Source organism: Columba livia, chromosome 6 (genome assembly GCF_036013475.1).
Source record: "Columba livia isolate bColLiv1 breed racing homer chromosome 6, bColLiv1.pat.W.v2, whole genome shotgun sequence".
In the NCBI taxonomy this organism is placed as follows: Eukaryota; Metazoa; Chordata; class Aves; order Columbiformes; family Columbidae; genus Columba; species Columba livia.
In genome coordinates, this window is record NC_088607.1 from 35,693,360 (window position 1) to 35,715,135 (window position 21,776).

The following is a 21,776-nucleotide window of genomic DNA, read 5'->3' on the forward strand; positions in this document are numbered from 1 at the left end:
AGGGGAGACCCCCCCCAGGGGAGCCCCGGCAGCGCGGCCGCGGGCCGGCCCAACACAAAGCACCATTGAGGCTGCAGCTGGGCAGCCGCCACGGCACCAGCTGCCGCTTCCCAGCACACACCGGCCCCGGGCACCGCTCCCGCCGGAAGGAAATAACCCAAGGGGGGAGCAGGCAGAAAGTGTCCCCCCCACAGCACACTTTGAGAGTCTCTCAAATTATGAACGTTTTGTTCTGCCTCTGCTTGATCACTGTGTTTTGCTCGCAGGCGCCAATGACAGATGAAACAATATCCAACGTGCCAATCCTTATTTTGGGTAACAAAATCGACAGGCCCGAGGCCATCAGCGAGGAGAAGCTGCGGGAGATCTTTGGGCTTTACGGACAGACCACAGGAAAGGTAGGGAGGCATCCAAACCGTGGGGCGTTCCACCGGCAAGGGAGGGCTCGTGGGTTTGTTGCTCCACCCAGAGAAACTAACTGAGGTTGTTACTGTGAGTTTGTCCACAATACTGATGAAGCTGAGTCTTTAATCATAACAATAACGCCCATGGGCAAGTGTTAAAACTTCCAGAATTGTGCAAAGTATGGTACCTCTATAATGATGAGGGCATGAGGTGTCAAGCTGGTGTTTTAACATCGTCGTGCTCTTCTGGCTTCATTACTCTGCATTTCCATGTTTTCACGGTTTAAAAACACGACATTTAGAGAGAACTGATCAGCAGCGCTGGGTGAGGGTAGTATAACAGCCCGAGGCTGCTCTTGGCACTGTCTTATCTGCACCGTGACGATTGCTTTCTGCCTCGGAAATGGTTTGGTTTGGTGTTTCTAACTGCTGGCTCCGAAAGTCCCACGGGAGCGGGATTTCCCGCTTCCCCGAGGGCGGCAGGGGGCTGCGGTTCTGACCCCTTTTTTTGGATTTCCGCAGGGAAACGTGCCTACTGAAAGACCTGAACGCGCGTCCCATGGAGGTGTTCATGTGCAGCGTGCTCAAGAGGCAAGGCTACGGCGAAGGCTTCCGCTGGCTATCGCAGTACATTGGCTGATAACTCGGGACAGACACGCGAGTGTGGCTCCTCTGGACTGATCCTCTTCACACGGACTTTTCTATTCGAACGCGGAAGGTTTTCCAACCGCGTCACCGGCTTTGACCAAGAGACTCCTGGTTTTCGGCTTGCCCTGTGGCACAGTGGTGACACACGACTCTTTTCCACGCGATGGGGAGACAGCACCGTCCTGCACACGGGTGCACGTTGTCCCTTTCAGTTCGGTTACAGCGGGGCTGGTGTGTGATCCGGGAAGGAAAACTCTGCACGCTGCACTGTAACGGCTGAAAAAGAGAGCACGTCTCACCACTGTGGTTAATTGACTTAAGAAAAAACAATTATATTTTTTAAAGAAAGTGTTAATGTAAACAGCGTCCCTTCTAACTTTTTAGTTTAACGTTCATCTTGTTTAGTCCGGAGTCTGGTTAGGGTTTTTTTAAAAAAAAAAAACTATATTTAACGGTATTTAGATATTTCACCAATTACTGAACCAAGGTATCACGGTATTAGAAGTCCTCAATAAACATAGCGTTTGGGCTTAACTGAGCTGGAGGGTGGCTGTGCTGTGTCACGCTGAGCGACGACCAAGAGGGTGCCCGTGGGACTGACGTGCGCAATCCCAGCTGCTTTGGTTTACGGGGATTTGTTGTAGCTGGAGAAAAGCAGCCGCCAGCACGCCCGGGGTAGCGGTTTGGACGCGGTTCCCCTGCAGCCGGGCCAAGGGCCTCGAATCTCCCGCTGTGCCCGTCACAGCGAGAACCACGGAGCTGTTTGGTGGTAGTAGCATGGAAGCGTTTGACATTGGCGTATCATGAGGTTATTAATGTAGACTAAACCAGTTTCTTTTATACTCGGCGGACTTTGCTGTCTGAAGTTCCATTACTGTCTAGCGCTCGTTTTCAGTTAAATAAAGACATTTTTCTCCTCTGAAGGGGTGGCGGGTCCTCAGTCTTTAACCTGGTGCAACAGAGCACACGCGCCTGGTGTAGCTGCTCCTGGGGGTAAAACACAGCGGTGAGCGGAAAGAACGAACTCACCATTGCCGGCTCTTCTTCGCATCGATTCTCGATGTCGATTTATAAGGCTTAAAACCACCTTTAGCAGCCAGCGATGCTCTGGACGAGGGGAAGGCTGCTGGGGAGGGAAAACTGAGGCAGGGTGGCGGCCTCACCTCGGGGCTGGGAACCAGGCACAGCTCGCACCTCGGGGGCCAGCAGGGGCTGCTTGACCAAGGAGGCTGTGGGGGGCAGCTTAAATTCTGCCTCCTGTTTACTCGCGGAGTTCTGGGGAGTTTTAACTCTCCAAGAGGAGCTCTGCAAGGGCTGGTACCCCAGGTTGTGGACAAGCAAGCTGACGGGCCGGACACTGCTTCACCCGGAACCCGAGTGCCGGGCATCGAACCTGGAAACAGCCCTTCCCGCCCCTGCGGAAAGCGGGAGGCAAACCTGCAATTCGGGAAGGGAGCTGGGGGCGGTGGAAGTGGGGGGAACCCGAGTGCCGGGCATCGAACCTGGAAACAGCCCTTCCCGCCCCTGCGGAAAGCGGGAGGCAAACCTGCAATTCGGGAAGGGAGCTGGGGCGGTGGAAGTGGGGATAGCGGCACCCGGCCCGTTGGCTATTGCACCGGGGGAGGGTGAACGGGCTGCGGGGAAGCGGAGCGGAGGGAACCGGGAACTGGGAAGGAACCCGTTCCCACCCGGCCCCGGTCGCTCTGAGGGCCGGCGGAAGCGCCGCTAAAACGGCCACGTTACGCGCTCCGCCCCGCCGCCGCCGCCAATGGGGAGGGCGCAAGGCCCCGCTTTAGCCAATGAGCGAGGGCGGCGGCGCGGCGCGGGGGGCGGCGCGGCGCGGGGGGCGGCGCGGCGCGGGGGGCGGCGCGGCGCGGGGGGCGGCGCGGCGCGGGGGGCGGCGCGGCGCGGGGGGCGGCGCGGCGCGGGGGGCGGCGCGGCGCGGGGGGCGGCGCGGCGCGGGGGGCGGCGCGGCGCGGGGGGCGGCGCGGCGCGGGGGGCGGCGCGGCGCGGGGGGCGGCGCGGCGCGGGGGGCGGCGCGGCGCGGGGGGCGGCGCGGCGCGGGGGGCGGCGCGGCGCGGGGGGCGGCGCGGCGCGGGGGGCGGCGCGGCGCGGGGGGCGGCGCGGCGCGGGGGGCGGCGCGGCGCGGGGGGCGGCGCGGCGCGGGGGGCGGCGCGGCGCGGGGGGCGGCGCGGCGCGGGGGGCGGCGCGGCGCTGCCTTGCGCTGCGTTGCTTCGCTTTGCTCCGCTCCCGGGGCTGCCCCGCATGCAGCCCGCGCCGCGGCCGCCGCCATGGAGGAGGAGCAGACGTGCTGCGTGGTCAGCATCTCTGGCTCCCCCGGTTCGCCCCAGCCGGGCGCTGGCCCCTGCAGCTGCAGCGGGGTGGTGCTGAGCCGCGGCCCCGGGCTGGTGCTGTGCCACGGCGCCCGCTTTGCGGCCTTCCTGCGGGATGGCCCTGCCGCCTGGGCGCAGCCCCGTGCCCTGCTGCCCGATGCCTTGCAGCCCTCCCTGCGCCTCCATGTCCTGCACCCCTCAGCGGGGACCCGCGTCCCAGCCCTCAGCCGTGACGCTCCAGCAGCATCGCGCAGCCCAGCCGGTGCCTTGCAGCAGCACGAAGCCCAGCTCCTGGCCCTGGTGCCCTGCAGAACCTTCCAGAAGGCGCTGGCGCAGGCGTTCGGGCAGGCGGAGCAATGGCGCTTTGGCGGGGAGGCAGCGGGGGCCGACCCGCGGGCCCTGCACTGGTTCGCCTGGCTGCGGGTGCCCGGCCTGGACACCCCTGCGGGCGGCTGGACGGCGCGGGCGAGCGCCGGGTGCCTGCGCAAGGGCCAGGCGCTGCGGGCCTGCGGCTCCCCCTTCGGCGCCCTCTGCCCCGACCTCTTCCTCAACACCCTGAGCAAAGGGGTGGTCAGCAACATGGCTGGCGAGGAGAACGCCCTGCTCCTCACCGACGCGCGCTGCCTGCCCGGCACCGAGGGCGGCGGTGCCTTCTTGCCGTCTGCCACCGGCTCCCGCTTGGTGGCCGTCATTGCCGCCTCCTTCTGCTGGAAAGGCGCCGAGTGGGTCGGGCTCACCCTGCTCTGCTCCCTCGCTGCCATCCTGCGCAGCAGCGCCGGTGTCCTGGACGCCGCCGGGGTGGCGGTGCCACCAGTGCCGGGGCGGGTGGCCGCGGTGCAGGCAGCAGGAGAGCAGGACCCCCTGGGCTGGGTGGCGCTGGTGGAGTGTGGGGGGACGTGGGGGTCGGGGGTGCTGCTGTCTCCCCGCCTGCTCCTCACCTGCCGGCATGTGGTGGAGGCCGGTGACCCGCTCTGCGTGACACCAGCGCCTGGTCCCAGCCGGTGAGTGTGGCTGCGTGTGTCCCCTCGCCTTGTCCTCAGGTCCCCCTGGCTGTGACATCTCCTGTGCCGTGTCCTTAGGGCCGCCACTGTCCTCAGCGGGCGCCTGGTGTTTGCCACCGAGGAGTCTTCTCCCTTCGACGTGGCCGTGGTGGAGCTGCAGGACAGCGTGCCGGGCTTTGTCCCCCCGCGCCCAGCACACACCTTCCTCCCAGGTAAGCGTCCCGTGGGGACATGGGGTGCCGAGATGTCAGGGTCGCCCCCTCGCACCCACCTCCCGCCTCCTTCCCACCCCAGGCGAGGAGGTGAGCGTGATGGGCTTCGGGGCGCTGGGGCGGGCCTGCGGCCCCTCGGTGACAGCGGGGGTCCTCTCGGCTGTGGTGACGGTGGCCGGGCGCCCTGTCATGCTGCAGACCACCTGCGCCGTCCATGGGGGCTCCAGCGGCAGCCCCCTCGTCTCCTCCCGCAGCGGACGCCTCCTGGGTAAGCTGGAGGGTCTCCTGTGGGGGGTTCCCATGGGTGTCCCCCGGGTGGACACTGTGACACTCCTCTCGCCGCCAGGGATCGTGGCCAGCAACACCCGGGACACCAGCGCGGGGACCACCTACCCGCACCTCAACTTCTGCATCCCCATCACCATCCTGCAGCCCCTCGTCGCGCGCTACCGATGCACCAGGGACCCCAACGCCTTCGCCGAGCTCAACCGGGCGGGTGAGGGCGTGCGGGCGGCTTGGTGGCTCCAGCGGCAGCCGGGACCCCCCAGCAAGCTCTGACGCCCCCATCTCGGGGGTTTGTGCCGGGGCAGAGCTGCCACGGCCCCTCTTTGGCCCCAGTGGTGTCGCGGCCGAGTGCCTGGCCCCCGTGGGGCTGGCGGAGCGTGGGTGTCCTGGGGTGGGGGACACGCCGTGGTGCTTTTGCCGGCTGCTGCCGACACCAAATTGGGGGAGAGCTGGGGGCTTGTTTTATGTCTTCTTTTCCCTGGAGCCATAAACACTGTGAGCTGAGGCGCTGGTGTTCTGCGATACCGCGCGGCTGGGCGGCCGGGGTCTGCGTGGGGGTGTTGTTGGATTGGGGGGGTTCCTATAAGGGATGCTTTGGGTCAGGGTCTTGGTTGGGGGAGCGGAGAGAGGGTTAGTTTGGGGCTGGGGACACATTTCGGGGGGACCCTATGGAGGGAGGCCAGATCCAACTCTGTGTCAGCTGAGTGTGGGACCAAACCCTCCCAGCCCTCCCTATCCGGGGGATGGCAGCCCCTGCCCCCCTAAAAGAGGGGAGCAGCCCCCCCAGCACCCTGTGCAGGGCTGGCAGGTGCTGCTGGGGTATGAGGGTTTGTTTTTGCCGGGGGGAGCAACGGGCGTGCGAGTGTTTGACACAGCACAGGGTATTTATTTCACAGCCGCTACACAACACCGGGGGCCGGGGCAGCCGCGCAAGCACAGCACGGGGAGCATTGCGGGGGGCGGGGGGGCAGCTTCTCTATGGGGTTTTCTTTGTTTTTAATGTTTTTCCCACTTTTATTAGCTCCGCGTGCCCGGTTGAAGACCACGCCGCAGCACACTAGGCCTAGGGGGCTCTACCCCAAAACAACAAAAAAAAGCTCAAATTCGCACAAGTGTGGGCCCCCCACCCTGCTCACCCCTCCTCGGGCGAGCCCCCCGACACCCCGTCCCACACGGGGCCGGGATGGGGGACACACACCCACCCCATGCCCCTCCGGCAGTGGGGGGGTCACAGGGACCCCCGGTTGGGGGGCTGCCACCCGGCCGTGCCGCTCGCCGGGCTTTCCTGCTCCTCTACCAGATGTAGCCGCCGTCGTCGCCCTCGCCTGCTTCACCCTCCTCTTCCTCGCCTTCCTCGCCCGCCTCTTCTGGCTCCTTCTCCTCCTCGTCCTCCCAGCCCACGCTGCTCCCAAAGTCGCCCGAAAACCCTGCCGCCTCCTCTGCGGGAGCGAGGGGCAGGGGCTCAGGCCCCGTTCCCGGCGCTGCAGCCCTCTCCCCGGGCGGGGGACGCCCCCCGGCTGCCCGCCGGCGCTCACCGCAGTCGGGGCTGCCGTGGCCGCGGGTGCCCGTCAGCTCGGCCCCGTGCTGGTCCACGCACCAGCACTCCCCGCCGCCTGGCTCGCACTGCGCCCGCCGGTAGTACCCGTCCTCATCGCAGCTGGGGATGAAGGTGCCTGCAGGGAAGCGATGACCCCCCCCCCCCAAAACACGTGCAGCGCAAGAAGAGCCCCCCACAGAGCTCCCTGTCCCTCCCCTGCCCGACCGGGGAACAGGGGCCCTGGAGCCCCAACTCACCCGGCTTCATTTTGGCTGCTTCTTGGATCTGAATCTTCTCCAGCTCCCTGAGGCAGGGCGGCTCTGCAGCACCCCCACACGCCGCTCTTAGGGTGCGCGTGCAGCCCCCCCGCAAAACATGGTGTGCAACCCCCAGACCCTGCATCACGCATCCCCATGACCCCAGAGCCTACACACCCCCTGCCCGCCCAGTGTGCAGCCCCCCGGCCCCACAGCGTGCATCCCCCCCAATCCCGTGGCATGCGTCCCCACAACCCTGCTGTGTGCATCCCCCCGACCCCACAGCCTACGCTCCCATTCCCACAGCAAACCCCCCACCCCACCCATGCACCCCCTGCCCCGGCATGACGCACTTTCCCTCCAGAAGCAGAAGCACCACTCGGGCGCGGAGACGCGGCCGTCCCTGGAGGTGTCGCAGGAGTTGAAGAAGGAGCGGATGCAAACTTCGTACTTATCCAGGTTGATGGCGGCCAGCTCGGCCGCCTCCAGGAACAGATCCCCGCTGGTGTCCAGCCGGGCGAACATCCACCCCACTGCCTCCTTGCAGCTGGCCGCCACGCTCCTCTCCAGCGCTGCGGGGCAGGATGTGACCCGTGGCTTCCTGGCTCCCCCGGGAACAGCCCCCCGTGTCCCCTCCCCGCATAGCAGGGGGCTCTTACCGGTGGCAGGGCTGGCGGGGAGGCCGCCGGAGCCGTTCTGCTTGGCATTCTCCCGCAGGAGCTGGAACCAGTCGCGCAGGCGGTCACCCAGGTCGGCCAGGTCCTGCCCGGTGCACGGCTCTGGGGGGAGTCCAAGGGGGGTGGCGTCAGGCTGGGCAGGGCGCAGGGACACCCCCCTGGTGTCCCCTGTCCCACTCACCTTGCTTGCCATCGCCGGTGGGAGCGTGCGGGGTTGGGCAGGGGCACTGCCCCTCGCACCGCACCGTCAGCTGCTTGCTGGCCAGGCACGCCTGCTGCTCCAGCTTGCACTGCGGGGCGGCAGCGGGACGTCAGCCAGAGAGGGGACACGGCACGGTGTCCCCCTCCCCGTGGCGAGCTGCCACCATCCTTACCGCCGAGCTGTAAGTGTGGCCGTCAGAGCCGCAGACAGCGGCGAGCGGGGCGGCATGGCAGGGCTTGCAGCCCCCGTGGCCCTTGGCGCCCGGCAGCTTGATCCTGCGCGGGATGAGAGGTGCGGGAGTGCAATGCTGAGCCCCATCTCCACTGCTCAGCCCCGTGTCCGCCACCCTCCTACCTGTGCTCCAGCTTCTTGCGGCTGATGCACATGGCGCGCTGGTAGCCCTGCGCCACACACACCTTGTGCCGGCTGCACTTCACCTTCTGGCAGGGGTCCTTGGTGGTGTCCAGGGCTGGGGGGGCAGAGAGGGGATGGGGCAGGTGGGGGTGCAGGGGAGACCCCCCCCAGGGGAGCCCCGGCAGCGCTGGCCGCGGGCCGGCCCAACACAAAGCACCATTGAGGCTGCAGCTGGGCAGCCGCCACGGCACCAGCTGCCGCTTCCCAGCACACACCGGCCCCGGCACCGCTCCCGCCGGAAGGAAAAAACCCAAGGGGGGAGCAGGCAGAAAGTGTCCCCCCCACAGCACACTTTGAGAGTCTCTCAAATTATGAACGTTTGTTCTGCCTCTGCTTGATCACTGTGTTTTGCTCGCAGGCGCCAATGACAGATGAAACAATATCCAACGTGCCAATCCTTATTTTGGGTAACAAAATCGACAGGCCCGAGGCCATCAGCGAGGAGAAGCTGCGGGAGATCTTTGGGCTTTACGGACAGACCACAGGAAAGGTAGGGAGGCATCCAAACCGTGGGGCGTCCACCGGCAAGGGAGGGCTCGTGGGGTTTGTTGCTCCACCCAGAAACTAACTGAGGTTGTTACTGTGAGTTTGTCCACAATACTGATGAAGCTGAGTCTTTAATCATAACAATAACGCCCATGGGCAAGTGTTAAAACTTCCAGAATTGTGCAAAGTATGGTACCTCTATAACGATGAGGGCATGAGGTGTCAAGCTGGTGTTTTAACATCGTCGTGCTCTTCTGGCTTCATTACTCTGCATTTCCATGTTTTCACGGTTTAAAAACACGACATTTAGAGAGAACTGATCAGCAGCGCTGGGTGAGGGTAGTATAACAGCCCGAGGCTGCTCTTGGCACTGTCTTATCTGCACCGTGACGATTGCTTTCTGCCTCGGAAATGGTTTGGTTTGGTGTTTCTAACTGCTGGCTCCGAAAGTCCCACGGGAGCGGGATTTCCCGCTTCCCCGAGGGCGGCAGGGCTGCGGTTCTGACCCCTTTTTTGGATTTCCGCAGGGAAACGTGCCACTGAAAGACCTGAACGCGCGTCCCATGGAGGTGTTCATGTGCAGCGTGCTCAAGAGGCAAGGCTACGGCGAAGGCTTCCGCTGGCTATCGCAGTACATTGACTGATAACTCGGGACAGACACGCGAGTGTGGCTCCTCTGGACTGATCCTCTTCACACGGACTTTTCTATTCGAACGCGGAAGGTTTTCCAACCGCGTCACCGGCTTTGACCAAGAGACTCCTGGTTTTCGGCTGCCCTGTGGCACAGTGGTGACACACGACTCTTTTCCACGCGATGGGGAGACAGCACCGTCCTGCACACGGGTGCACGTTGTCCCTTTCAGTTCGGTTACAGCGGGGCTGGTGTGATCCGGGAAGGAAAACTCTGCACGCTGCACTGTAACGGCTGAAAAAGAGAGCACGTCTCACCACTGTGGTTAATTGACTTAAGAAAAAACAATTATATTTTTTAAAGAAAGTGTTAATGTAAACAGCGTCCCTTCTAACTTTTTAGTTTAACGTTCATCTTGTTTAGTCCGGAGTCTGGTTAGGGTTTTTTTAAAAAAAAAAAAACTATATTTAACGGTATTTAGATATTTCACCAATTACTGAACCAAGGTATCACGGTATTAGAAGTCCTCAATAAACATAGCGTTTGGGCTTAACTGAGCTGGAGGGTGGCTGTGCTGTGTCACGCTGAGCGACGACCAAGAGGGTGCCCGTGGGACTGACGTGCGCAATCCGAGCTGCTTTGGTTTACGGGGATTTGTTGTAGCTGGAGAAAAGCAGCCGCCAGCACGCCCGGGGTAGCGGTTTGGACGCGGTTCCCCTGCAGCCGGGCCAAGGGCCTCGAATCCTCCCGCTGTGCCCGTCACAGCGAGAACCACGGAGCTGTTTGGTGGTAGTAGCATGGAAGCGTTTGACATTGGCGTATCATGAGGTTATTAATGTAGACTAAACCAGTTTCTTTTATACTCGGCGGACTTTGCTGTCTGAAGTTCCATTACTGTCTAGCGCTCGTTTTCAGTTAAATAAAGACATTTTTCTCCTCTGAAGGGGTGGCGGTCCTCAGTCTAACCTGGTGCAACAGAGCACACGCGCCTGGTGTAGCTGCTCCTGGGGGTAAAACACAGCGTGAGCGGAAAGAACGAACTCACCATTGCCGGCTCTTCTTCGCATCGATTCTCGATGTCGATTTATAAGGCTTAAAACCACCTTTAGCAGCCAGCGATGCTCTGGAGGAGGGGAAGGCTGCTGGGGAGGGAAACTGAGGCAGGGTGGCGGCCTCACCTCGGGGCTGGGAACCAGGCACAGCTCGCACCTCGGGGGCCAGCAGGGGCTGCTTGACCAAGGAGGCTGTGGGGGCAGCTTAAATTCTGCCTCCTGTTTACTCGCGGAGTTCTGGGGAGTTTTAACTCTCCAAGAGGAGCTCTGCAAGGGCTGGTACCCCAGGTTGTGGACAAGCAAGCTGACGGGCCGGACACTGCTTCACCCGGAACCCGAGTGCCGGGCATCGAACCTGGAAACAGCCCTTCCCGCCCCTGCGGAAAGCGGGAGGCAAACCTGCAATTCGGGAAGGGAGCTGGGGCGGTGGAAGTGAGGATAGCGGCACCCGGCCCGTTGGCTATTGCACCGGGGGAGGGTGAACGGGCTGCGGGGAAGCGGAGCGGAGGGAACCGGGAACTGGGAATGAACCCGTTCCCACCCGGCCCCGGTCACTCTGAAGGCCGGCGGAAGCGCCGCTAAAACGGCCACGTTACGCGCTCCGCCCCGCCGCCGCCGCCAATGGGGAGGGCGCAAGGCCCCGCTTTAGCCAATGAGCGAGGGCGGCGCGGCGCGGGGGGCGGCGCGGCGCGGGGGGCGGCGCGGCGCGGGGGGCGGCGCGGCGCGGGGGGCGGCGCGGCGCGGGGGGCGGCGCGGCGCGGGGGGCGGCGCGGCGCGGGGGGCGGCGCGGCGCGGGGGGCGGCGCGGCGCGGGGGGCGGCGCGGCGCGGGGGGCGGCGCGGCGCGGGGGGCGGCGCGGCGCGGGGGGGCGGCGCGGCGCGGCGCGGGGGGCGGCGCGGCGCGGCGCGGGGGGCGGCGCGGCGCGGCGCGGGGGGCGGCGCGGCGCGGCGCGGGGGGCGGCGCGGCGCGGCGCGGGGGGCGGCGCGGCGCGGCGCGGGGGGCGGCGCGGCGCGGCGCGGGGGGGCGGCGCGGCGCGGCGCGGGGGGGCGGCGCGGCGCGGCGCGGGGGGCGGCGCGGCGCGGCGCGGGGGGCGGCGCGGCGCGGCGCGGGGGGCGGCGCGGCGCTGCCTTGCGCTGCGTTGCTTCGCTTTGCTCCGCTTTGCTCCGCTCCCGGGGCTGCCCCGCATGCAGCCCGCGCCGCGGCCGCCGCCATGGAGGAGGAGCAGACGTGCTGCGTGGTCAGCATCTCTGGCTCCCCCGGTTCGCCCCAGCCGGGCGCTGGCCCCTGCAGCTGCAGCGGGGTGGTGCTGAGCCGCGGCCCCGGGCTGGTGCTGTGCCACGGCGCCCGCTTTGCGGCCTTCCTGCGGGATGGCCCTGCCGCCTGGGCGCAGCCCCGTGCCCTGCTGCCCGATGCCTTGCAGCCCTCCCTGCGCCTCCATGTCCTGCACCCCTCAGCGGGGACCCGCGTCCCAGCCCTCAGCCGTGACGCTCCAGCAGCATCGCGCAGCCCAGCCGGTGCCTTGCAGCAGCACGAAGCCCAGCTCCTGGCCCTGGTGCCCTGCAGAACCTTCCAGAAGGCGCTGGCGCAGGCGTTCGGGCAGGCGGAGCAATGGCGCTTTGGCGGGGAGGCAGCGGGGGCCGACCCGCGGGCCCTGCACTGGTTCGCCTGGCTGCGGGTGCCCGGCCTGGACACCCCTGCGGGCGGCTGGACGGCGCGGGCGAGCGCCGGGTGCCTGCGCAAGGGCCAGGCGCTGCGGGCCTGCGGCTCCCCCTTCGGCGCCCTCTGCCCCGACCTCTTCCTCAACACCCTGAGCAAAGGGGTGGTCAGCAACATGGCTGGCGAGGAGAACGCCCTGCTCCTCACCGACGCGCGCTGCCTGCCCGGCACCGAGGGCGGCGGTGCCTTCTTGCCGTCTGCCACCGGCTCCCGCTTGGTGGCCGTCATTGCCGCCTCCTTCTGCTGGAAAGGCGCCGAGTGGGTCGGGCTCACCCTGCTCTGCTCCCTCGCTGCCATCCTGCGCAGCAGCGCCGGTGTCCTGGACGCCGCCGGGGTGGCGGTGCCACCAGTGCCGGGGCGGGTGGCCGCGGTGCAGGCAGCAGGAGAGCAGGACCCCCTGGGCTGGGTGGCGCTGGTGGAGTGTGGGGGGACGTGGGGGTCGGGGGTGCTGCTGTCTCCCCGCCTGCTCCTCACCTGCCGGCATGTGGTGGAGGCCGGTGACCCGCTCTGCGTGACACCAGCGCCTGGTCCCAGCCGGTGAGTGTGGCTGCGTGTGTCCCCTCGCCTTGTCCTCAGGTCCCCCTGGCTGTGACATCTCCTGTGCCGTGTCCTTAGGGCCGCCACTGTCCTCAGCGGGCGCCTGGTGTTTGCCACCGAGGAGTCTTCTCCCTTCGACGTGGCCGTGGTGGAGCTGCAGGACAGCGTGCCGGGCTTTGTCCCCCCGCGCCCAGCACACACCTTCCTCCCAGGTAAGCGTCCCGTGGGGACATGGGGTGCCGAGATGTCAGGGTCACCCCCTCGCACCCACCTCCCGCCTCCTTCCCACCCCAGGCGAGGAGGTGAGCGTGATGGGCTTCGGGGCGCTGGGGCGGGCCTGCGGCCCCTCGGTGACAGCGGGGGTCCTCTCGGCTGTGGTGACGGTGGCCGGGCGCCCTGTCATGCTGCAGACCACCTGCGCCGTCCATGGGGGCTCCAGCGGCAGCCCCCTCGTCTCCTCCCGCAGCGGACGCCTCCTGGGTAAGCTGGAGGGTCTCCTGTGGGGGGTTCCCATGGGTGTCCCCCGGGTGGACACTGTGACACTCCTCTCGCCGCCAGGGATCGTGGCCAGCAACACCCGGGACACCAGCGCGGGGACCACCTACCCGCACCTCAACTTCTGCATCCCCATCACCATCCTGCAGCCCCTCGTCGCGCGCTACCGATGCACCAGGGACCCCAACGCCTTCGCCGAGCTCAACCGGGCGGGTGAGGGCGTGCGGGCGGCTTGGTGGCTCCAGCGGCAGCCGGGACCCCCCAGCAAGCTCTGACGCCCCCATCTCGGGGGTTTGTGCCGGGGCAGAGCTGCCACGGCCCCTCTTTGGCCCCAGTGGTGTCGCGGCCGAGTGCCTGGCCCCCGTGGGGCTGGCGGAGCGTGGGTGTCCTGGGGTGGGGGACACGCCGTGGTGCTTTTGCCGGCTGCTGCCGACACCAAATTGGGGGAGAGCTGGGGGCTTGTTTTATGTCTTCTTTTCCCTGGAGCCATAAACACTGTGAGCTGAGGCGCTGGTGTTCTGCGATACCGCGCGGCTGGGCGGCCGGGGTCTGCGTGGGGGTGTTGTTGGATTGGGGGGGTTCCTATAAGGGATGCTTTGGGTCAGGGTCTTGGTTGGGGGAGCGGAGAGAGGGTTAGTTTGGGGCTGGGGACACATTTCGGGGGGACCCTATGGAGGGAGGCCAGATCCAACTCTGTGTCAGCTGAGTGTGGGACCAAACCCTCCCAGCCCTCATATCCGGGGGATGGCAGCCCCTGCCCCCCTAAAAGAGGGGAGCAGCCCCCCCAGCACCCTGTGCAGGGCTGGCAGGTGCTGCTGGGGTATGAGGGTTTGTTTTTGCAGGGGGGAGCAACGGGCGTGCGAGTGTTTGACACAGCACAGGGTATTTATTTCACAGCCGCTACACAACACCGGGGGCCGGGGCAGCCGCGCAAGCACAGCACGGGGAGCATTGCGGGGGGCGGGGGGGCAGCTTCTCTATGGGGTTTTCTTTGTTTTTAATGTTTTTCCCACTTTTATTAGCTCCGCCTGCCCGGTTGAAGACCACGCCGCAGCACACTAGGCCTACGGGGCTCTACCCCAAAACAACAAAAGAAAGCTCAAATTCGCACAAGTGTGGGCCCCCCACCCTGCTCACCCCTCCTCGGGCGAGCCCCCCGACACCCCGTCCCACACGGGGCCGGGATGGGGGACACACACCCACCCCATGCCCCTCCGGCAGTGGGGGGGTCACAGGGACCCCCGGTTGGGGGGCTGCCACCCGGCCGTGCCGCTCGCCGGGCTTTCCTGCTCCTCTACCAGATGTAGCCGCCGTCGTCGCCCTCGCCTGCTTCACCCTCCTCTTCCTCGCCTTCCTCGCCCGCCTCTTCTGGCTCCTTCTCCTCCTCGTCCTCCCAGCCCACGCTGCTCCCAAAGTCGCCCGAAAACCCTGCCGCCTCCTCTGCGGGAGCGAGGGGCAGGGGCTCAGGCCCCGTTCCCGGCGCTGCAGCCCTCTCCCCGGGCGGGGGACGCCCCCCGGCTGCCCGCCGGCGCTCACCGCAGTCGGGGCTGCCGTGGCCGCGGGTGCCCGTCAGCTCGGCCCCGTGCTGGTCCACGCACCAGCACTCCCCGCCGCCTGGCTCGCACTGCGCCCGCCGGTAGTACCCGTCCTCATCGCAGCTGGGGATGAAGGTGCCTGCAGGGAAGCGATGACCCCCCCCCCCAAAACACGTGCAGCGCAAGAAGAGCCCCCCACAGAGCTCCCTGTCCCTCCCCTGCCCGACCGGGGAACAGGGGCCCCGGAGCCCCAACTCACCCGGCTTCATTTTGGCTGCTTCTTGGATCTGAATCTTCTCCAGCTCCCTGAGGCAGGGCGGCTCTGCAGCACCCCCACACGCCGCTCTTAGGGTGCGCGTGCAGCCCCCCCGCAAAACATGGTGTGCAACCCCCAGACCCTGCATCACGCATCCCCATGACCCCAGAGCCTACACACCCCCTGCCCGCCCAGTGTGCAGCCCCCCGGCCCCACAGCGTGCATCCCCCCCAATCCCGTGGCATGCGTCCCCACAACCCTGCTGTGTGCATCCCCCCGACCCCACAGCCTACGCTCCCATTCCCACAGCAAACCCCCCACCCCACCCCACCCATGCACCCCCTGCCCCGGCATGACGCACTTTCCCTCCAGAAGCAGAAGCACCACTCGGGCGCGGAGACGCGGCCGTCCCTGGAGGTGTCGCAGGAGTTGAAGAAGGAGCGGATGCAAACTTCGTACTTATCCAGGTTGATGGCGGCCAGCTCGGCCGCCTCCAGGAACAGATCCCCGCTGGTGTCCAGCCGGGCGAACATCCACCCCACTGCCTCCTTGCAGCTGGCCGCCACGCTCCTCTCCAGCGCTGCGGGGCAGGATGTGACCCGTGGCTTCCTGGCTCCCCCGGGAACAGCCCCCCGTGTCCCCTCCCCGCATAGCAGGGGGCTCTTACCGGTGGCAGGGCTGGCGGGGAGGCCGCCGGAGCCGTTCTGCTTGGCATTCTCCCGCAGGAGCTGGAACCAGTCGCGCAGGCGGTCACCCAGGTCGGCCAGGTCCTGCCCGGTGCACGGCTCTGGGGGGAGTCCAAGGGGGTGGCGTCAGGCTGGGCAGGGCGCAGGGACACCCCCCTGGTGTCCCCTGTCCCACTCACCTTGCTTGCCATCGCCGGTGGGAGCGTGCGGGGTTGGGCAGGGGCACTGCCCCTCGCACCGCACCGTCAGCTGCTTGCTGGCCAGGCACGCCTGCTGCTCCAGCTTGCACTGCGGGGCGGCAGCGGGACGTCAGCCAGAGAGGGGACACGGCACGGTGTCCCCCTCCCCGTGGCGAGCTGCCACCATCCTTACCGCCGAGCTGTAAGTGTGGCCGTCAGAGCCGCAGACAGCGGCGAGCGGGGCGGCATGGCAGGGCTTGCAGCCCCCGTGGCCCTTGGCGCCCGGCAGCTTGATCCTGCGCGGGATGAGAGGTGCGGGAGTGCAATGCTGAGCCCCATCTCCACTGCTCAGCCCCGTGTCCGCCACCCTCCTACCTGTGCTCCAGCTTCTTGCGGCTGATGCACATGGCGCGCTGGTAGCCCTGCGCCACACACACCTTGTGCCGGCTGCACTTCACCTTCTGGCAGGGGTCCTTGGTGGTGTCCAGGGCTGGGGGGGCAGAGAGGGGATGGGGCAGGTGGGGGTGCAGGGGAGACCCCCCCCAGGGGAGCCCCGGCAGCGCTGGCCGCGGGCCGGCCCAACACAAAGCACCATTGAGGCTGCAGCTGGGCAGCCGCCACGGCACCAGCTGCCGCTTCCCAGCACACACCGGCCCCGGCACCGCTCCCGCCGGAAGGAAATAACCCAAGGGGGGAGCAGGCAGAAAGGGTCCCCCCCACAGCACACTTTGAGAGTCTCTCAAATTATGAACGTTTGTTCTGCCTCTGCTTGATCACTGTGTTTTGCTCGCAGGCGCCAATGACAGATGAAACAATATCCAACGTGCCAATCCTTATTTTGGGTAACAAAATCGACAGGCCCGAGGCCATCAGCGAGGAGAAGCTGCGGGAGATCTTTGGGCTTTACGGACAGACCACAGGAAAGGTAGGGAGGCATCCAAACCGTGGGGCGTCCACCGGCAAGGGAGGGCTCGTGGGGTTTGTTGCTCCACCCAGAAACTAACTGAGGTTGTTACTGTGAGTTTGTCCACAATACTGATGAAGCTGAGTCTTTAATCATAACAATAACGCCCATGGGCAAGTGTTAAAACTTCCAGAATTGTGCAAAGTATGGTACCTCTATAACGATGAGGGCATGAGGTGTCAAGCTGGTGTTTTAACATCGTCGTGCTCTTCTGGCTTCATTACTCTGCATTTCCATGTTTTCACGGTTTAAAAACACGACATTTAGAGAGAACTGATCAGCAGCGCTGGGTGAGGGTAGTATAACAGCCCGAGGCTGCTCTTGGCACTGTCTTATCTGCACCGTGACGATTGCTTTCTGCCTCGGAAATGGTTTGGTTTGGTGTTTCTAACTGCTGGCTCCGAAAGTCCCACGGGAGCGGGATTTCCCGCTTCCCCGAGGGCGGCAGGGCTGCGGTTCTGACCCCTTTTTTGGATTTCCGCAGGGAAACGTGCCACTGAAAGACCTGAACGCGCGTCCCATGGAGGTGTTCATGTGCAGCGTGCTCAAGAGGCAAGGCTACGGCGAAGGCTTCCGCTGGCTATCGCAGTACATTGGCTGATAACTCGGGACAGACACGCGAGTGTGGCTCCTCTGGACTGATCCTCTTCACACGGACTTTTCTATTCGAACGCGGAAGGTTTTCCAACCGCGTCACCGGCTTTGACCAAGAGACTCCTGGTTTTCGGCTGCCCTGTGGCACAGTGGTGACACACGACTCTTTTCCACGCGATGGGGAGACAGCACCGTCCTGCACACGGGTGCACGTTGTCCCTTTCAGTTCGGTTACAGCGGGGCTGGTGTGATCCGGGAAGGAAAACTCTGCACGCTGCACTGTAACGGCTGAAAAAGAGAGCACGTCTCACCACTGTGGTTAATTGACTTAAGAAAAAACAATTATATTTTTTAAAGAAAGTGTTAATGTAAACAGCGTCCCTTCTAACTTTTTAGTTTAACGTTCATCTTGTTTAGTCCGGAGTCTGGTTATATATTTAACGGTATTTAGATATTTCACCAATTACTGAACCAAGGTATCACGGTATTAGAAGTCCTCAATAAACATAGCGTTTGGGCTTAACTGAGCTGGAGGGTGGCTGTGCTGTGTCACGCTGAGCGACGACCAAGAGGGTGCCCGTGGGACTGACGTGCGCAATCCGAGCTGCTTTGGTTTACGGGGATTTGTTGTAGCTGGAGAAAAGCAGCCGCCAGCACGCCCGGGGTAGCGGTTTGGACGCGGTTCCCCTGCAGCCGGGCCAAGGGCCTCGAATCCTCCCGCTGTGCCCGTCACAGCGAGAACCACGGAGCTGTTTGGTGGTAGTAGCATGGAAGCGTTTGACATTGGCGTATCATGAGGTTATTAATGTAGACTAAACCAGTTTCTTTTATACTCGGCGGACTTTGCTGTCTGAAGTTCCATTACTGTCTAGCGCTCGTTTTCAGTTAAATAAAGACATTTTTCTCCTCTGAAGGGGTGGCGGTCCTCAGTCTAACCTGGTGCAACAGAGCACACGCGCCTGGTGTAGCTGCTCCTGGGGGTAAAACACAGCGTGAGCGGAAAGAACGAACTCACCATTGCCGGCTCTTCTTCGCATCGATTCTCGATGTCGATTTATAAGGCTTAAAACCACCTTTAGCAGCCAGCGATGCTCTGGAGGAGGGGAAGGCTGCTGGGGAGGGAAACTGAGGCAGGGTGGCGGCCTCACCTCGGGGCTGGGAACCAGGCACAGCTCGCACCTCGGGGGCCAGCAGGGGCTGCTTGACCAAGGAGGCTGTGGGGGCAGCTTAAATTCTGCCTCCTGTTTACTCGCGGAGTTCTGGGGAGTTTTAACTCTCCAAGAGGAGCTCTGCAAGGGCTGGTACCCCAGGTTGTGGACAAGCAAGCTGACGGGCCGGACACTGCTTCACCCGGAACCCGAGTGCCGGGCATCGAACCTGGAAACAGCCCTTCCCGCCCCTGCGGAAAGCGGGAGGCAAACCTGCAATTCGGGAAGGGAGCTGGGGCGGTGGAAGTGGGGATAGCGGCACCCGGCCCGTTGGCTATTGCACCGGGGGAGGGTGAACGGGCTGCGGGGAAGCGGAGCGGAGGGAACCGGGAACTGGGAAGGAACCCGTTCCCACCCGGCCCCGGTCGCTCTGAGGGCCGGCGGAAGCGCCGCTAAAACGGCCACGTTACGCGCTCCGCCCCGCCGCCGCCGCCAATGGGGAGGGCGCAAGGCCCCGCTTTAGCCAATGAGCGAGGGGGGCGGCGCGGCGCGGGGGGCGGCGCGGCGCGGGGGGCGGCGCGGCGCGGGGGGCGGCGCGGCGCGGGGGGCGGCGCGGCGCGGGGGGGGCGGCGCGGCGCGGCGCGGGGGGCGGCGCGGCGCGGCGCGGGGGGCGGCGCGGCGCGGCGCGGGGGGCGGCGCGGCGCTGCCTTGCGCTGCGTTGCTTCGCTTTGCTCCGCTTTGCTCCGCTCCCGGGGCTGCCCCGCATGCAGCCCGCGCCGCGGCCGCCGCCATGGAGGAGGAGCAGACGTGCTGCGTGGTCAGCATCTCTGGCTCCCCCGGTTCGCCCCAGCCGGGCGCTGGCCCCTGCAGCTGCAGCGGGGTGGTGCTGAGCCGCGGCCCCGGGCTGGTGCTGTGCCACGGCGCCCGCTTTGCGGCCTTCCTGCGGGATGGCCCTGCCGCCTGGGCGCAGCCCCGTGCCCTGCTGCCCGATGCCTTGCAGCCCTCCCTGCGCCTCCATGTCCTGCACCCCTCAGCGGGGACCCGCGTCCCAGCCCTCAGCCGTGACGCTCCAGCAGCATCGCGCAGCCCAGCCGGTGCCTTGCCGCAGCACGAAGCCCAGCTCCTGGCCCTGGTGCCCTGCAGAACCTTCCAGAAGGCGCTGGCGCAGGCGTTCGGGCAGGCGGAGCAATGGCGCTTTGGCGGGGAGGCAGCGGGGGCCGACCCGCGGGCCCTGCACTGGTTCGCCTGGCTGCGGGTGCCCGGCCTGGACACCCCTGCGGGCGGCTGGACGGCGCGGGCGAGCGCCGGGTGCCTGCGCAAGGGCCAGGCGCTGCGGGCCTGCGGCTCCCCCTTCGGCGCCCTCTGCCCCGACCTCTTCCTCAACACCCTGAGCAAAGGGGTGGTCAGCAACATGGCTGGCGAGGAGAACGCCCTGCTCCTCACCGACGCGCGCTGCCTGCCCGGCACCGAGGGCGGCGGTGCCTTCTTGCCGTCTGCCACCGGCTCCCGCTTGGTGGCCGTCATTGCCGCCTCCTTCTGCTGGAAAGGCGCCGAGTGGGTCGGGCTCACCCTGCTCTGCTCCCTCGCTGCCATCCTGCGCAGCAGCGCCGGTGTCCTGGACGCCGCCGGGGTGGCGGTGCCACCAGTGCCGGGGCGGGTGGCCGCGGTGCAGGCAGCAGGAGAGCAGGACCCCCTGGGCTGGGTGGCGCTGGTGGAGTGTGGGGGGACGTGGGGGTCGGGGGTGCTGCTGTCTCCCCGCCTGCTCCTCACCTGCCGGCATGTGGTGGAGGCCGGTGACCCGCTCTGCGTGACACCAGCGCCTGGTCCCAGCCGGTGAGTGTGGCTGCGTGTGTCCCCTCGCCTTGTCCTCAGGTCCCCCTGGCTGTGACATCTCCTGTGCCGTGTCCTTAGGGCCGCCACTGTCCTCAGCGGGCGCCTGGTGTTTGCCACCGAGGAGTCTTCTCCCTTCGACGTGGCCGTGGTGGAGCTGCAGGACAGCGTGCCGGGCTTTGTCCCCCCGCGCCCAGCACACACCTTCCTCCCAGGTAAGCGTCCCGTGGGGACATGGGGGTGCCGAGATGTCAGGGTCACCCCCCTCGCACCCACCTCCCGCCTCCTTCCCACCCCAGGCGAGGAGGTGAGCGTGATGGGCTTCGGGGCGCTGGGGCGGGCCTGCGGCCCCTCGGTGACAGCGGGGGTCCTCTCGGCTGTGGTGACGGTGGCCGGGCGCCCTGTCATGCTGCAGACCACCTGCGCCGTCCATGGGGGCTCCAGCGGCAGCCCCCTCGTCTCCTCCCGCAGCGGACGCCTCCTGGGTAAGCTGGAGGGTCTCCTGTGGGGGGTTCCCATGGGTGTCCCCCGGGTGGACACTGTGACACTCCTCTCGCCGCCAGGGATCGTGGCCAGCAACACCCGGGACACCAGCGCGGGGACCGCCTACCCGCACCTCAACTTCTGCATCCCCATCACCATCCTGCAGCCCCTCGTCGCGCGCTACCGATGCACCAGGGACCCCAACGCCTTCGCCGAGCTCAACCGGGCGGGTGAGGGCGTGCGGGCGGCTTGGTGGCTCCAGCGGCAGCCGGGACCCCCCAGCAAGCTCTGACGCCCCCATCTCGGGGGTTTGTGCCGGGGCAGAGCTGCCACGGCCCCTCTTTGGCCCCAGTGGTGTCGCGGCCGAGTGCCTGGCCCCCGTGGGGCTGGCGGAGCGTGGGTGTCCTGGGGTGGGGGACACGCCGTGGTGCTTTTGCCGGCTGCTGCCGACACCAAATTGGGGGAGAGCTGGGGGCTTGTTTTATGTCTTCTTTTCCCTGGAGCCATAAACACTGTGAGCTGAGGCGCTGGTGTTCTGCGATACCGCGCGGCTGGGCGGCCGGGGTCTGCGTGGGGGTGTTGTTGGATTGGGGGGGTTCCTATAAGGGATGCTTTGGGTCAGGGTCTTGGTTGGGGGAGCGGAGAGAGGGTTAGTTTGGGGCTGGGGACACATTTCGGGGGGACCCTATGGAACTGGGTCCGGGAACTGGGAAGGAACCCGTTCCCACCCGGCCCCGGTCGCTCTGAAGGCCGGCGGAAGCGCCGCTAAAACGGCCACGTTACGCGCTCCGCCCCGCCGCCGCCGCCAATGGGGAGGGCGCAAGGCCCCGCTTTAGCCAATGAGCGAGGGCGGCGCGTCGCAAGGGGGCGGCGCGGCGCGTCGCAAGGGGACGACGCGGCGCGTGGCAAGGGGGCGGCGCGGCGCGGCGCGTCGCAAGGGGGCGGCGCGGCGCGGCGCGTCGCAAGGGGACGACGCGGCGCGTCGCAAGGGGGCGGCGCGGCGCGGCGCGTCGCAAGGGGGCGGCGCGGCGCGGCGCGTCGCAAGGGGGCGGCGCGGCGCGTCGCAAGGGGGCGGCGCGGCGCGTCGCAAGGGGGCGGCGCGGCGCGTCGCAAGGGGGCGGCGCGGCGCGTCGCAAGGGGGCGGCGCGGCGCGTCGCAAGGGGGCGGCGCGGCGCGTCGCAAGGGGGCGGCGCGGCGCGTCGCAAGGGGGCGGCG

The 21,776-nt window shown here is 66.4% G+C and overlaps 5 protein-coding genes and 1 pseudogene across 10 annotated transcripts; 4 read left to right on the top strand and 2 right to left on the bottom strand.

Annotated features, from left to right (window-relative positions):
- Positions 1 to 209: 209 nt before the first annotated feature.
- On the top strand, positions 210 to 1,192 carry LOC135579794 (GTP-binding protein SAR1a-like; annotated as a pseudogene).
- Positions 1,193 to 3,248: 2,056 nt separating this feature from the next.
- On the top strand, positions 3,249 to 10,030 carry LOC102098679 (peroxisomal leader peptide-processing protease-like). Of its 2 annotated transcripts, XM_065068035.1 has the most exons (4): positions 3,255 to 4,386; positions 4,465 to 4,598; positions 4,681 to 4,866; positions 4,945 to 10,030. In XM_065068035.1, exons 1-4 carry the CDS (start codon positions 3,344 to 3,346, stop codon positions 5,154 to 5,156), a joined length of 1,575 nt encoding a protein of 524 aa, XP_064924107.1. In that variant the 5' UTR covers positions 3,255 to 3,343; the 3' UTR covers positions 5,157 to 10,030. The 2 variants fall into 2 exon arrangements, with proteins under 2 accessions (XP_064924109.1, XP_064924107.1); XM_065068037.1 differs by lacking the exon at positions 4,681 to 4,866 and having other exon boundaries at positions 3,249 to 4,386.
- On the bottom strand, positions 5,749 to 10,648 carry LOC135579795 (testican-2-like). 3 transcript variants are annotated; one of them, XM_065068039.1, is made up of 10 exons: positions 10,266 to 10,648; positions 8,653 to 10,091; positions 7,911 to 8,025; positions 7,729 to 7,831; positions 7,536 to 7,644; positions 7,337 to 7,456; positions 7,031 to 7,249; positions 6,678 to 6,740; positions 6,419 to 6,556; positions 5,749 to 6,322 (listed from the first exon to the last, which is right to left on the bottom strand). In XM_065068039.1, the coding sequence occupies exons 2-10, from the start codon at positions 8,696 to 8,698 to the stop codon at positions 6,177 to 6,179; spliced, it is 1,059 nt and encodes a 352-aa protein (XP_064924111.1). In that variant the 5' UTR covers positions 8,699 to 10,091; positions 10,266 to 10,648; the 3' UTR covers positions 5,749 to 6,176. The 3 variants fall into 3 exon arrangements, with proteins under 3 accessions (XP_064924111.1, XP_064924110.1, XP_064924112.1); XM_065068038.1 differs by having other exon boundaries at positions 8,653 to 9,381; positions 10,133 to 10,648; XM_065068040.1 differs by lacking the exon at positions 8,653 to 10,091 and having other exon boundaries at positions 10,133 to 10,645.
- Positions 10,649 to 11,231: 583 nt separating this feature from the next.
- On the top strand, positions 11,232 to 13,392 carry LOC102090444 (peroxisomal leader peptide-processing protease). Of its 2 annotated transcripts, XM_005515854.3 has the most exons (4): positions 11,237 to 12,391; positions 12,470 to 12,603; positions 12,686 to 12,871; positions 12,950 to 13,392. In XM_005515854.3, the coding sequence occupies exons 1-4, from the start codon at positions 11,349 to 11,351 to the stop codon at positions 13,159 to 13,161; spliced, it is 1,575 nt and encodes a 524-aa protein (XP_005515911.2). In that variant the 5' UTR covers positions 11,237 to 11,348; the 3' UTR covers positions 13,162 to 13,392. The 2 variants fall into 2 exon arrangements, with proteins under 2 accessions (XP_064924113.1, XP_005515911.2); XM_065068041.1 differs by lacking the exon at positions 12,686 to 12,871 and having other exon boundaries at positions 11,232 to 12,391.
- Positions 13,393 to 13,752: 360 nt separating this feature from the next.
- On the bottom strand, positions 13,753 to 18,712 carry LOC135579796 (testican-2-like). 2 transcript variants are annotated; one of them, XM_065068043.1, is made up of 9 exons: positions 18,116 to 18,712; positions 15,918 to 16,032; positions 15,736 to 15,838; positions 15,543 to 15,651; positions 15,345 to 15,464; positions 15,039 to 15,257; positions 14,681 to 14,743; positions 14,423 to 14,560; positions 13,753 to 14,326 (listed from the first exon to the last, which is right to left on the bottom strand). In XM_065068043.1, exons 1-9 carry the CDS (start codon positions 18,135 to 18,137, stop codon positions 14,181 to 14,183), a joined length of 1,035 nt encoding a protein of 344 aa, XP_064924115.1. In that variant the 5' UTR covers positions 18,138 to 18,712; the 3' UTR covers positions 13,753 to 14,180. The 2 variants fall into 2 exon arrangements, with proteins under 2 accessions (XP_064924115.1, XP_064924114.1); XM_065068042.1 differs by lacking the exon at positions 18,116 to 18,712 and adding an exon at positions 16,660 to 16,994.
- A 209-nt stretch (positions 18,713 to 18,921) lies between these two features.
- On the top strand, positions 18,922 to 21,084 carry LOC135579797 (peroxisomal leader peptide-processing protease-like). Its single transcript, XM_065068045.1, has 4 exons — positions 18,922 to 20,081; positions 20,160 to 20,293; positions 20,378 to 20,563; positions 20,642 to 21,084. Exons 1-4 carry the CDS (start codon positions 19,039 to 19,041, stop codon positions 20,851 to 20,853), a joined length of 1,575 nt encoding a protein of 524 aa, XP_064924117.1. The 5' UTR covers positions 18,922 to 19,038; the 3' UTR covers positions 20,854 to 21,084.
- The last annotated feature ends 692 nt before the right edge of the window (positions 21,085 to 21,776 follow it).

Bases quoted from the DNA above. Each gene is read 5' to 3' on its own strand.
- LOC135579795 (XM_065068039.1), bottom strand. From the start codon at position 8,698: ATGTTAAAACACCAGCTTGACACCTCATGCCCTCATCGTTATAGAG. The intron at 6,557-6,677 runs GTGAGTTGGGGC...GCTTCCCTGCAG, and splicing joins AGCAGCCAAAATGAAGCCGG to GCACCTTCATCCCCAGCTGC. The intron at 6,323-6,418 runs GTGAGCGCCGGC...TCGCTCCCGCAG, and splicing joins CCACGGCAGCCCCGACTGCG to AGGAGGCGGCAGGGTTTTCG.
- LOC135579797 (XM_065068045.1), top strand. From the start codon at position 19,039: ATGGAGGAGGAGCAGACGTGCTGCGTGGTCAGCATCTCTGGCTCCCCC. The intron at 20,082-20,159 runs GTGAGTGTGGCT...CCGTGTCCTTAG, and splicing joins CCAGCGCCTGGTCCCAGCCG to GGCCGCCACTGTCCTCAGCG. The intron at 20,564-20,641 runs GTAAGCTGGAGG...TCTCGCCGCCAG, and splicing joins CCGCAGCGGACGCCTCCTGG to GGATCGTGGCCAGCAACACC.
- LOC102098679 (XM_065068035.1), top strand. From the start codon at position 3,344: ATGGAGGAGGAGCAGACGTGCTGCGTGGTCAGCATCTCTGGCTCCCCC. The intron at 4,599-4,680 runs GTAAGCGTCCCG...TTCCCACCCCAG, and splicing joins AGCACACACCTTCCTCCCAG to GCGAGGAGGTGAGCGTGATG. The intron at 4,867-4,944 runs GTAAGCTGGAGG...TCTCGCCGCCAG, and splicing joins CCGCAGCGGACGCCTCCTGG to GGATCGTGGCCAGCAACACC.
- LOC102090444 (XM_005515854.3), top strand. From the start codon at position 11,349: ATGGAGGAGGAGCAGACGTGCTGCGTGGTCAGCATCTCTGGCTCCCCC. The intron at 12,604-12,685 runs GTAAGCGTCCCG...TTCCCACCCCAG, and splicing joins AGCACACACCTTCCTCCCAG to GCGAGGAGGTGAGCGTGATG. The intron at 12,872-12,949 runs GTAAGCTGGAGG...TCTCGCCGCCAG, and splicing joins CCGCAGCGGACGCCTCCTGG to GGATCGTGGCCAGCAACACC.
- LOC135579796 (XM_065068042.1), bottom strand. From the start codon at position 16,705: ATGTTAAAACACCAGCTTGACACCTCATGCCCTCATCGTTATAGAG. The intron at 15,652-15,735 runs GTAAGGATGGTG...GCCGCCCCGCAG, and splicing joins GCCACACTTACAGCTCGGCG to TGCAAGCTGGAGCAGCAGGC. The intron at 14,327-14,422 runs GTGAGCGCCGGC...TCGCTCCCGCAG, and splicing joins CCACGGCAGCCCCGACTGCG to AGGAGGCGGCAGGGTTTTCG.